The sequence below is a fragment of the Capra hircus genome, chromosome 8, assembly GCF_001704415.2.
Source record: "Capra hircus breed San Clemente chromosome 8, ASM170441v1, whole genome shotgun sequence".
In the NCBI taxonomy this organism is placed as follows: domain Eukaryota; kingdom Metazoa; phylum Chordata; class Mammalia; order Artiodactyla; family Bovidae; genus Capra; species Capra hircus.
This window is the reverse complement of record NC_030815.1, coordinates 20,491,615-20,504,203: the sequence shown is the minus strand read 5'-3', so window position 1 is coordinate 20,504,203 and position 12,589 is coordinate 20,491,615. Positions and strand designations below refer to the sequence as shown.

Below are 12,589 nucleotides of genomic sequence, written 5' to 3'. Positions count from 1 at the left end.
AGACACCTTTTTTCTTCCTCCAGAGATCTCTTAAGGATGTGTTACCACTATTGAATATATACGTGAAACCACTGGCAGAGTTCATGATATGTACACATGTACTATATACATCAACCTAACCTAATGGAAATGGAGTTTCTCTGATTTTACAGATGAGTCTGACAGTCTGGCACTAGCAACAAAAGTAAGTTTCACTCAACAATAGCTGATGCTATGGGTGAATTAAATCTTGTCAGTGGCACCAGAGTAAGTTACCTTCCTTCTATCTGGTTTTCTTTAGCTCAAGTAAATGTGTGAGGACAATTTCCATTTGTTTAAAAAAAAAGAAAGTTATTAGGTCGGAGGTATAGAACGATGTCGGCATCCAATTACTTTACAACTAGCCAATGAAAGCACATATCCTTATACGAATGACTCATGAAGTAACATTTGAAAAATAATAAGCAGCTGTCATTGAAAGAAAAATTTTTGCACATTCTACTTCACGTAACATGCTTTTTGGAATCTGTTCAATAACACTGCTTTCAGTGAGAGCTCTGAGGTAACCTCTTTTAGCTCAAGAGAGCAAGTTTATTAGACTGAGCACAGGAGCCCCCAAAAATGTATAAAGACCTACTCACCACACTGTTCTTTCCCTTCAACTTTGTTTATTGATGTACTGAACATGAAAAAGTACAAAGAATCCAAACACAAAAGAAAACATGTACAGCCTCTTAAATACTCAACAGAATATATTTTCTATTCCAACAGATGTGAATTAAGTCATACTGTACAACTTCAAATAAATACCAGCCTTACATTTTATTAAGTGCTCTGATAAACACTGTGAAGTGAAGCACAATTTGCATGCCCTCTCATCAATGCCTTGGTTTGCTACAGTAGTATAGGAAAGAAGCATGTAGCTGCTGTTTTCCCGTGAGGGGAAACCTTATTTTTTTTTTTTAAGTATATACATGTATTTTGTTTTTTAGTTTTTTTTTTTTAAACGCAGGTTAACTCTGACAGTCTAAATGCACCTAAGGATATGAGAAAGTGCTAAGCCAATTGATTTCTGAATAGCATTGAGTGGGTCAGCATGAAAACTCGCTTATTCACTTTAGCACGCGCCTCACAGTATATGTACTGTACTATACTGAAAAATTTTATAACTACAATTTTAAATAATAAAAAATAAAACAACGCAACCGCAAAGATAATGTACAACTATGTTATGCATAGCACATTGCCTGTTCTAAGGGGAAGCATGTGAGCATCTCAGTTTATACAAAAAGCAGGACGTAACTATATAGTTCTCAGTGCATCCTGATGAAGGCATTTTTACCTTCAGCTTTTTTGAAAATTTATTATAAGCTAGATGCTAATCAGAAAATATTTTGTATTTTTTAAAATTTCTTTCATACATGGTAAAGACTTATTTTATTATTTCCCCAAATAGTGGTTTAAGCATCATACAAAGTTAAATTTCAATAGCATACAGATATTTATGATTTTTGTATGAAAAATGTAAGGAAATTTGTTCAAAACCTATGGTTATACTCATTTTTTTTTTTACCACAAACATATTTATAAACGAAAATGTAGCATCACCATAAACAGCAGAAGTTAGACTATCTACAGACAAAATCAGCAACAAATCTGATGCACTGTAAGGTCAAGTCCTCAGGACAACGAAAGTGACGAAGCAAGACCTCAAGTGACAATGTTAATGCCATTTACAAAGGAAAAAACCGATACAAAAACATTTAAAACCTGAACATCACTTGGCATGTAAGGGAAAAAAAAAATCAAATTAGCTGAAAGGTTCATAAACACAAGGTCTTATTTACATTACACAAAGCTCAGGTGTTAGCCTTGAACGTAACTTTCAAAATACCTTCAAATATATCCAACTCAGATCACTTTTGCCGATTTGCTGCAGTACAAATCATGTGCAACATCTTTTTTTCCTTAAGACAAAACAATTCTTCAAACAATACTGCAAGTACATCACTAAACACCATGAGCTCTATCTGAAGGGATTTCTTTAGGAAGAACAGATTTTTTTTTCCCCCCATCTCTTGGTAATTTAAATTTCTTGCCTGCTCTTATATATTCTTTTGTAAATTTTTTTTATTTGTTTCAAAATCACAAATCAATGTGAGCCACCTATCAGGTAATAACCAGGATGATCAGACGCTACACTGGTGATTACAAAAACGAAACCAGCAGTGTTTCCCCATTGATTCTACTCCTTTCATACAAAGATCTCAAAAGTATTTTCTACATCATAAATCTTTCTAAATTTTCCAACCACTGCAAATTTCCTGGTAAATTTTAAAAGCTCACTAGGTGTCATATGAAGAGATTTCTCAAAGTATTCAAGTCAAAATATTTGTTCCAGGACCAGTAAAAAGTTTCTCCAAATTTTCTTTTTTATAAAAATAGATGCTTTTTTTAAACCCACATCAAAGAGGCTCTTATCTCTTTGGCAAGGTACTGCTTTACGAAAAGTTCTCCAGTATTCTTACAATAAGCGTTTATAATGTAGCCCCCCCTTCCCCAACCCAAATCATAATTACAAAATAAATACTGTTTTTAACTTCATAAATAAAAATGTAAACTTCAAAATACTTTTCTTAGACATAACAGCAATGCTTTAAATGTAAACCAAACACAAAGCTAATCAGAAAAAGAAAAAAAGTGGGGGGGGGAAGGACACAACCAACTGAAGAATTACAACACAAAGCCTCAATATTTACTCACAGGTTCAAGGCAGTTATGTAAAAAGAAAAGAAATGTCTTCCCTTAGCTGAAACACTTTAAAAGGTCCACCTTCTTCAAAGAAGGCAATAAAATGCAATGTGACAGGTAAAAACCCTGTACCTCTTGTCCATATTCAAACATAAAAGATATTTTAAGAAGTTTTAATTCAAATACTAGCAATAAAAAATCTCACATATTTCTTAGGATGCTAAGTAGTCGTTTTATCCCCATCTCAACACTGACTTACAAAGACATTTACTAATGTATAAAGTTTCTCTTAACTTGCCTTTGTTGTATAGTTTTCATATATAAATGGACTGAGGACAAGAGCTCATTAGGCTTTGTGCGTTTTGTTTGTCTTAAAGGAGACCTGCAGTACTCTGTCTCCCAGACGGTATCCATTGAGGCTAGCTATCGCCATGGCAGCCTCATCATAGTTTGTCATAGTCACAAATCCAAAACCTTTGCATTTATTGGTGTTAAAGTCACGGATGACCTTCACGTTGGTGACAGCTCCAAAAGGCCCAAACATTTGCCACAGGATACTCTCATCTGCATCAGGAGCCAGGTTGTACACAAAAATACACCACCCTGTTCCTGGGTGCCCAGGGATATTAATTCCAGCCAAACTGGTCATTCCATCAATGGTCATTGGAGAAAACCTACTGAACAAAACAGGAAACACATACATACACACACACACGCACGCACACACACACACACGCACACACAAAAAACAGAAACAGAGGTTGGTTACAGCGATGATTTATTTCTTTCCCCAACTCCCCTCCCCTCAACAGATACACATAACTATTGGATGTTTCAACCAAAGTCCATGTGTGGCTTGCAGCAGCATGCTATACTATCATGATATTCGTTTAAGTCATGAAATGGCCATTATATGCTGTATTGAATAATACTATCCACAAGAGGAAAAAATATATATTTGGAGCTGGTTTCACCAACTTAAGCGGATTGGGAGCAGGAAGGACCAACACAGACATAAACATGCTGTAACGCTGCAACACAACAGAAAACAAATAATGAGGTTTTCAAACACCAGGTGGCATCAAGTGGTATAAAAACACTCTTTGAGTCAACCGTGCTTCAAGAAACAGCTTTTCATTAGGTTGTACATGCAAAAGAAAATCCAACACAAACTTATGATGGCTGTCACTCCCCAAATCAAAGAAACTAATCAATTATGGGAAAGGATTATGAGTATCATGAACCTCTATCATTACCTCTTTACTCCATAAGCCATATTGAGCAGATTGTCCAACCTGCAAAACACACATTCAGCAAACTTCAGTTTTTAACTTTTCCCCTTGATGTCCAAGAAAGCTGGGCTCGATACTGCCATCTTCCAAGGGGGGTGTTTATATGTTAACTGTATGAGAAGTCTCAAAAAAGTGGGTCTTCTTACATTTCTGAGCAAAGGGGTACCACTGCCATATGACAGTAGCTCTTCCAATCCCTAGGTCAGTGCAATGCAGGGAAATCACTGGTGGTCATCTCAGAAAACCCTTTCGAGAGGAAATGTGGGGGCTGTGAAATAGCATTTGGATTCTCACCTTTGCAGGCAAGTTCTAAGCACTCCACATAGATCTACACAGTCTTTGTTACTGTTTTCACAGCTGTTGGTTCCTGAGTATCACCAGATTAAGGGACTCGCCCAAGGCCAAAGGGTTTAGAAAACAGTGGCACTGACACTCAAATTCTGCAGCTGACACAGAATTTCGTAATTTCCCTTAAACCTCCCAAACACAAAGGACTTTCATTTTTAAAAATCAAAGTGTAACTAGTACAGATAAAAGGAACCTTATACACAACCTCAGCCAAACCTCCCACTTCTCAATATGCTCAACTAAGTCCACAGAACGTAAGACTACAGACTCACTGAGCAATAAAGCCAGGATCAGATCCCAGTCTGATGTTTATTTTGATTGTTCTACAAGAAGTACAGTGCTACTACTCAAGGTGTAAGAGACCAGGTAGATATGTTCCTATTCCCAATTATTTCTGCACATTTCAGTGTTTTGTAAAACTGAAGAGAATCGGAGCTGACGTAATACAAACTATCTTTTTAATAAAAGAGAGGAACAAACCCCAATGACAGAGGAGTACCTTGTGGTGTGTGTACCTTGTCCCTCCTACCCTCTCAGGAGCAGGGACAAGTTCATTACTAAGCATGGAGCAGAGCCTGGGTCACGACGGGTTTACCATCAGTATCTGTTGACTGAATAAAAGCAATGAGGCTGCTAACAGCATCCTTAATTATTTAATCCAGAGTAAGAACTATTAGGAAGGCAGGCTGGGGGGCCTGTCTGTACATGCAAGGGAGCAGGCACCTGTGTGGGAAAAAAGGTTGGAGGGTGGGAGGGTTTTGTTTGGTCAAAGATGCTATACCTTTGTACTCCAAAATAAAGGCCACAAATACCAGAAATAAGGATGCAAACAAAATCACCAACCATAAAGTAATGATACAGATTAACTTCATGAAAATGCTGGAATGACCAACACAGAGTGCCTTTGGCATGTGAGTGTGGAATGGAGCGGCTCACTGCAGTCTCCTTCCAAAGCACTCAATGATCCCGAAGCAGGCACATCGAAGCAGAGTCACGTCATCTCTGCACATTAACGGGCACACTCTGCCACCACCAGCTAGGTCACCAGCCCAAAAGTCCAGAGACAGGAAACTCCCGAGTGAGTTTTCAGCACTTTCAAGACAGGGCAGAAACCGGAACTGCCCTAGCAGTGAATTACATGCGTTAAAGGGAGAGATCTCATTTGTCACTCTCCACCTCAGAAGACTTCTATACTAGGATCTCTGAGAACTCTCTCAATGGGCCTCATATTTATCCTACTTGTGAAACCCTATATGACACCAAGATCCTGACCACCGATATCTTTGCTCAATATCCATTTTAGGAAAAAATCAGTCCTATGGAATTCAAGCCAAGTTACTTAGCTCTCTCTCTCCCCTCCTTGCTTTTCTTGACCCTCCCTCCTCTCCCATCAATAAGGAGAGCTGGGAGGAATACACCACCTAAGAATCAGAACCCCAGCAACACTGAAAAGTCCTGTCTGCATACAGCTGGACCTGGTAGCTTTCCCTGCTCTCAGCACCCCCATGGGGGCTGGCAGAAGGCCGTGTGAGTTCCACTGGGCCCGCATGTACCCCAAGTCTTGCAGCAGCTAGAAAACCGTCAACCAGGTGGTTAGCTGAGAACCAAGGACCACTATCAATCTCCAGAATCATATATTTCTCCTGGGTCTGTCCAGAGTTCAGAGACAGACGCCTTTTGTATATATACTCTTTTAATGACAGAAACCAATTTTTAAGGGAGACTAAGTTAGTCGCCTCCAGAATGACCCAGGGGGACGTGCCTGATGATGTACAGCAGTGTGGCCAATACACATCAAAGTGTCCATTAAAAATATACTCTTCATCTTAAAATAATCTTTATTCCTACCAAACCAACACACTGCACCCAACAGCCTCATCAGTCCCAGGCATCACATACTTTCCCAAGGGACAACTTGGCAGTCCTCAAAGGGACAGGGACACAGCCACCTGTCCTTCAGCGTGGACACAATCCACTCACAAATAACATGCTAAGTGGATTTGAAGAATCAGACTGGGAAACCTTGCTGTAACTACAACAACCCTCAAAGGAGAGGTAGATTAAAAGAGATTCCTGCAAATAAACATCAATATCACCATCACCGTCATAATCTGAGTGAGGGTGGCACCTGTAAGGAGAGTTGGAATAAATAAGAAAATGGAGAGCTGATTATTCCTGCTGCTCCTAGGATAAGCTACACTGAGGTTAGACAAAATAATCTAACAGGTCTCACATGAAGTCAGTCAAGAAACGTCAAATGATCAAGATCATAATTCTATGACTCTTGCTTCAAAGGTGTATTACTCAATATTTACTGACTACATATGTGAAAAATGAGTCAGCATGATAATTAGCAAAACACTGATATATTGCTTATTTCATCCTTAGCTTTATTGTCCATGTGTGATTCAGGTTTATGAATTAATGAATGTACTAGCACAAGCCCCCATGTGCATACAGTTTATGACTACATGCCTCGTTTCAGACTATATATGGGCAATATTTTGAATAGAAACATATTCCCATTTCGAAGCTATATATTTATAAGTAGAGAATAAAAGAAGATATGTGCCTAGTTTCCAAGAAATTCAGCTGACAGACTACGCTAGGGTCTACATGCAGGTAAAGGGAAATGTCGGTCCAAGTCAGAAACAAAAAAATATAAAACAGATTGTAAACGGGTTAAGAAAATAAAACTCTGAACTCTACAAATAATGGTTCTCAAAACCTCTCTAAAGATCACCAACCAAGACTGCTTTGAAGTTAATCCACAACAAGATCATCAATCCATGTCCTTATCTAATTCCTCCAAAAGAGAAACAAAACTTATTTAGGAGGACTGATACCAGTTTTTCCCAAAGAAGCTGTGACAGTACAAGCAGCACGTGCCTTAAATGAATCTCAAGCGCTGACTTAGAAGCTCCTTTAAAAATGCATGAAGCCTTCCAGAAGCAGGCACACAGGCCATTAGACTAGATCACATTTAATAGAATTAAAGGCCGCTCCACAAGAAGAGAGAGGAAAAAAACTTTGGCTGAAAGTTTAATTCAGATACCATATCCCAGGAATATACTTGAGGGAGTCACAGTAACCATCCAAATAAATAAGGCTGGTCTTATTCTGAAAACTGTGGTCAATCAGGTAAGCATATTAGATCAGCAATGCTCACATTACAATAATTTTCTAATTATTCATACAGGTTGACTGAGCCATAAACACTGTAAGTCAACTTTTAAACTTAACCCTCACTACATCGATTTTAGTTTTTTTACCTTAAAAGATATGGTCTATTTCATAAATATTAAAAAACATCCCTGACTATTAATATTTATAACTTGTTTTCTCCAGTCTCTCTCAACTACCGAGATACTATAATAATATAAAAACACAGTGCAAATTTTCTAAGTGTCAGCAAGAAGGTGACAAACTTAAGGCTAAGAGCATTAGAACACAGATACGAGGAACAAAAGCTCTAAGTAATGAACTAGGCCCGAACTACAGAAAAGCAAAATACCAACAAAGCAAGCCACTCCTTCATTCAAGAGTGTTTGTGAGATGAAAGAAGAAGATTCAACCTTAATTCAATAGAGAAAGGGGAAAAAAAGTCAAGGTAATAACAGACCAGGTTCAGAGATATTAAAGAAAAACAGCCAAACACACATCAGGCTAAACTTGAACCCTAGGAATAGAAGCTCTCAATTTCCTCTAACACTGAATCTAGACCAAACGCCTTCACTGAGCTCAAAGACTAGTTCATAATTTATTATCTGAAGTTGAATTATGAGAAGAATGGGAAGTGAGGTGACAGAGACAAGAATTAAGAACCTGAAAGGGCAATAAACATCTTTCTCATTTTCTGAAACCAAGTTTCCCTTAAAATTTACAGACAACTCTTATTCCTTTTCCTCAAATTAGTTTTTAATAGGAGATAAGGAAAGGAAGAATCTCTACATTAATTACAGATGGAACTAAATGATAAAAGCACAGAATGGGCAATATTTTTTTTTAAATATTAAATCTATCAGAACAACCTGTAAAGCTTTACCTAATAAAAAACATTTTTAATTAAAAAAAAAACATACATACCATGTATGAAGGGGGGTAGATCAAATTGAGAACAGATAAAATAGTTAGACAACTTAATATCTGAGTCACCTACAAGTCTTGCCATTTCAATAATCGGGCATTCTCCTGAAGATACTATCATTTCAGTCCTCTTGCCCAGCCTTTCTCAGAATTCTTGATTTTAAGAGCATAGTTTTACTCAATAACTACCATAAAACAAAAACCAGAGCTTAAATTAGGAAACACCAAAAATAACAATTTAAACTCAAAGAGCTTTCTTCTAACATCAAACGTGATATTTTCAGTGTTAAAATCAACCAGTAAGTTTCAAAGAACTCTCCTGTACCTAAGATCAGAATTCTTTACTGGGCCTCAAAAAGCTCTGGGGTTAACTGGATAGGCTGCCCAAGAAAAATCTCTTAAATTCCTTCATTCACATCTGTGCTAAATTTAAAAAAAAAAAAAAAAGTTTACTCACTTAAGATGCCACAGAAGAAACCTACAAGCAGAGCTAAGAAATGACTCTGTGAAATTTCTTTTTCCACAAAGGCAGCTCCATCCATCTCTTCCTCCAGCTCAATCACTACTTCCAACCACCACAGACAAAAGCGGCAGTGTCTCCTTTCTGCCAACGCCTTTTGACTGTGCGAAGCTGAAGCAGAGTGAAGTGATCGCCAGGCTCAGTCAACCGGGTACCAAGTCATCCAGTTCCAGATGAAGCCTCATGACAGCATAACTTTTTCTCCCAAGGCAAAAGCCACCTTAAGCCACCTGACCATGATGTTTACAGAAAACTTCTCTTTCACATCTCAGGTGAGGTAACTGAGATTTAAAGAAGACATTGATTGATTTTTATCTTTACTCTCTTCAGCATTCTAAATACACGAGCCAAAAAAAAAAAAAAAATGCACGTGATATAAGCTAGAAAACATATAAATCTTTGTTTATTAAGTTAAATTTGTGATTATATTTTTGGTGATTAACTATTACGCCCCAGCATGCAAATAATGCACTTGTGATAAAGAACAGAAACAAAAAAAATACTAGCACGAGTGTGAGATGGCATTATGACTGCAGGATACCATATGGCCAAAAAAAGGATCTTAAAAATGTTCCAGGAAATAAAAACTACTTATGTATCTGTGCTCTGTTTAACATCTAAAAGTCACCATTCTCCTCACATGCAGATCAAGGATTTAAAAAAACAAAAAAACCTAGATTTGGTTGGTACCCCAGTATTAGAATAAAAGTTGAAAAATTAGAATATTTAACCTGTCTAATGAGACAGAATGTCTTCTTTGTACTAAAAATGCATGGTCATGCCATGGACTATAGAGGTTAGAAAACTACCACCCACAGGCCAAATCCAGACTGCCATCTGTTTCTCTATAGCCCAAGAACTAAGAATGGTTTTTACATTTTTAAAGAGTTTTTTTTTTTTTTTTTTTTTTTAAGACATGCATCAGATACTGTGACCACAAAGCCTAAAATATTTACTATCTGGGTCTTTACAGGGGTTTGCCAACCTCTATACTGCAAAGATTAAAAACTTAAAACGGGAAGATGAATCTATTTATAAAAACATAATGTAACCATATAAGTTATATATCCTTAGTTGTGCACAAATTATAAAACCAAGTAACTGAAAGAGCTTGACCTAAAAATTAAAACACAAGGAAAAGACCTTCTCAAGTAAAAAACTAGAAGAAGGAAATCAGAAGCAATGGGAACAATTAGGAAGACCCCCAGTATTCTGCAGGTCAGGGTTTCTCAGCCTCAGCACCACTAAGTTTGGGACCAGATAGTCCCCTGGTGTTGGGGGGCTTTACTGTACACTGCAGGATGATGGGCAGCACCCATGGCCTCCACCCATGAGATGCCAGTCATCCCCACCCAACTGATACCGACATCAATGTCTCCAGACACTGCCAACGCTCCCAGAGGAGCAAAACCATTCCTGATTGAGAACCACTGCCTGCCACAGGTTACTGAACTTTTGCCCCCACTTTGGATACTCTGCAAAAGACACTATACCCCAAGTAGGCTTTCCCTGTGCCCATAAGAAAAAGAAAGAAAACAACAATAATAGCAAACCAGAGATCTTGTCTTATAATAAAAGTGCCGGACAGCGAACCTGAGACTTCTGGTTTGAGCAGCTGGGCGTAAGAAGTAGACCGGACTTACCTAAAGCGCTGTGCCTGCTGAGCTAGTGGTCCTGGATACCTTCTGTTTGGAGACTGGTACAGCTGGGAAAGGATGGCCTGATTGGTCTTTTGGCTTGGGTTATTAGCAAACTTTACAGTGATTGGCTCTGTGGCACCGGGAGGTTTCTGGCCATTTAGGCCTTTGATAGCTTCTTCTGCCTCAATCCGCTTGTCAAATCGAATAAACCCTACACCCCTTGATATGCCTAAGGTAGATGTGGGTAAGGATTTGGGAAAGGGAGTAGGAGACAGGAGGGAGAGAAGAAAGGATACATTAATTTTCCCTTCTCAAGAACATGTTTTCACCCACATGTAACATCTGCCACAAAAATCACACCAGGAGAAAAGTTTCACCTTTGCTTAGTAGCAATTCAGTCTAGCATTACAATTTTGTATTTTTTAAATAGATGAAACGCATTAATTAAATTAATGCACTTTAAAGTCCATTACTACACGCTACCAATAAGCCAGGAAGAAGAAGAAAGCACACAAGTACGTCCATGTTTCTTTTCCCCACCTTCTTCTCTCCCTCTCATGCATTCTTTAATGATGTCAACTGTATGACTGACTTGTACTTTTCAAATTATGCTACTGGACAAACAGTTCAGGAAAAAAAGGGCACAGGAGCTCTTTCTCTTGGAACGAGGAGAAGAGAACCAAGCATTTGCTAAAAATGCTAAAAAGCTATGCTAAAAATATATGCACAGGGGTAGAAAAACATATTTCAGCTACACTTTTAAATAGTAAAATTCTACTTAATTATACAGGCTACCGACCCTTTGAGAGAAATGCCTGAAGAGGTTTTTCTGGTTCCCTGAAGCTCCCCCACTGCTTTTAACTGACTCTTCTTTATTAGAGAAATGATATTATATGGAGAAAAAGAGGGAAAAGACGAGGTAAGAGTAAAATTAAACAAGACAGAAGTAAAGCCTCAAAGCTTGCTTTCTTTGGCAGCATTACTCCTGGCTACAGAATGCTATTCCCCGCTCACGCTCACCCCACCTTGAGAGACCAGAAGGGGGGAAGCAGAAGGATGGCCAAGTACCTGCCCAGCTTTTGAGAAATAGCAGCAAGAAATCCAACTCATTCCATTTAATTAGCTTAACAGACTATTTGGGGTGGCCAGAGCTGGCCATCATGGGATCAGCAGTTGTAGGGAAAGACTTTCTTGGCAAAACAAATCAGTAGTAGCAGGACTAACTTGGGACTTGCAGCAGGAAAAGCCTAGATGATTCAGAGTATGTCATTGAGGAAGAGTGAGAAGCAATTAAGAAAGATAAGCTAAGAAAAAGCATTAGACCATTATGATTTATAAGAACTTTAAAAAAGAATAAAGGTCTGCTTGCTTTATAATCAATCCTGTGTAGGTCGAATGGCTCAGAATTCTATTCTAAGGTAGGTAAGGCATTTTTCCCCATACGCACGTATCTCAGCCCCTATCACTCACCTTCCCTATTTCTAAGCTATGCCTGCTGCATGCGCATTATTGCACACGCACATACACGCTGCATGCACTTGATGGTCGAATAACAAAACTGCAGGATTTTTTCATTTTAGGTCAAGTGGACAATTTCACACTAAAGGTCTTAAGTGTAAAGATGAAATGGTGAAATGACACCAAATCTATCCTTTCCATTATCTATTCAGCATGAATAACCCCTAAAACTTTATTATTCCATAAGGAAAGCCTTAGATGGGCAGCCAAACAGCCTCAGTTTAGGATGAGTCACCTAAACCTATGGTCCTCAAACCTGAGCAATGCATCAAAACAGCCTAAAGGACTTGGTAAAATGCCCACTCTAAGAGTTTTATTCACTAGGTTTTGGGGCCCAAGCCTGCATTTCTAACAAAGTTCCAGGAGGGTGCTTTTGCTGCAGGTGCAGAACCACACTTGAGAAACACTGACTCAATCAGGAGGTGGCCAGGTAGTCTACCTGTGAGCCTGCACCC

General features: G+C 38.5%; 1 protein-coding gene across 2 annotated transcripts in view; it reads right to left on the bottom strand.

Annotated features, from left to right (window-relative positions):
* ELAVL2 (ELAV like RNA binding protein 2) overlaps positions 987-12,589 on the bottom strand; it is a 144,350-nt gene continuing 132,747 nt past the window's right edge. The window contains exons 6-8 of one of the 2 annotated variants that reach the window (XM_013965873.2): positions 10,620-10,845; positions 3,987-4,025; positions 987-3,407 (exon numbers count right to left, since the gene is read on the bottom strand). In XM_013965873.2, coding sequence (XP_013821327.1) covers positions 3,077-3,407; positions 3,987-4,025; positions 10,620-10,845 — 596 coding nt within the window. In that variant the 3' untranslated portion in view covers positions 987-3,076. The remainder of the gene's footprint in view (positions 3,408-3,986; positions 4,026-10,619; positions 10,846-12,589) is intronic. The other variant, XM_013965874.2, reaches the window with a different exon arrangement.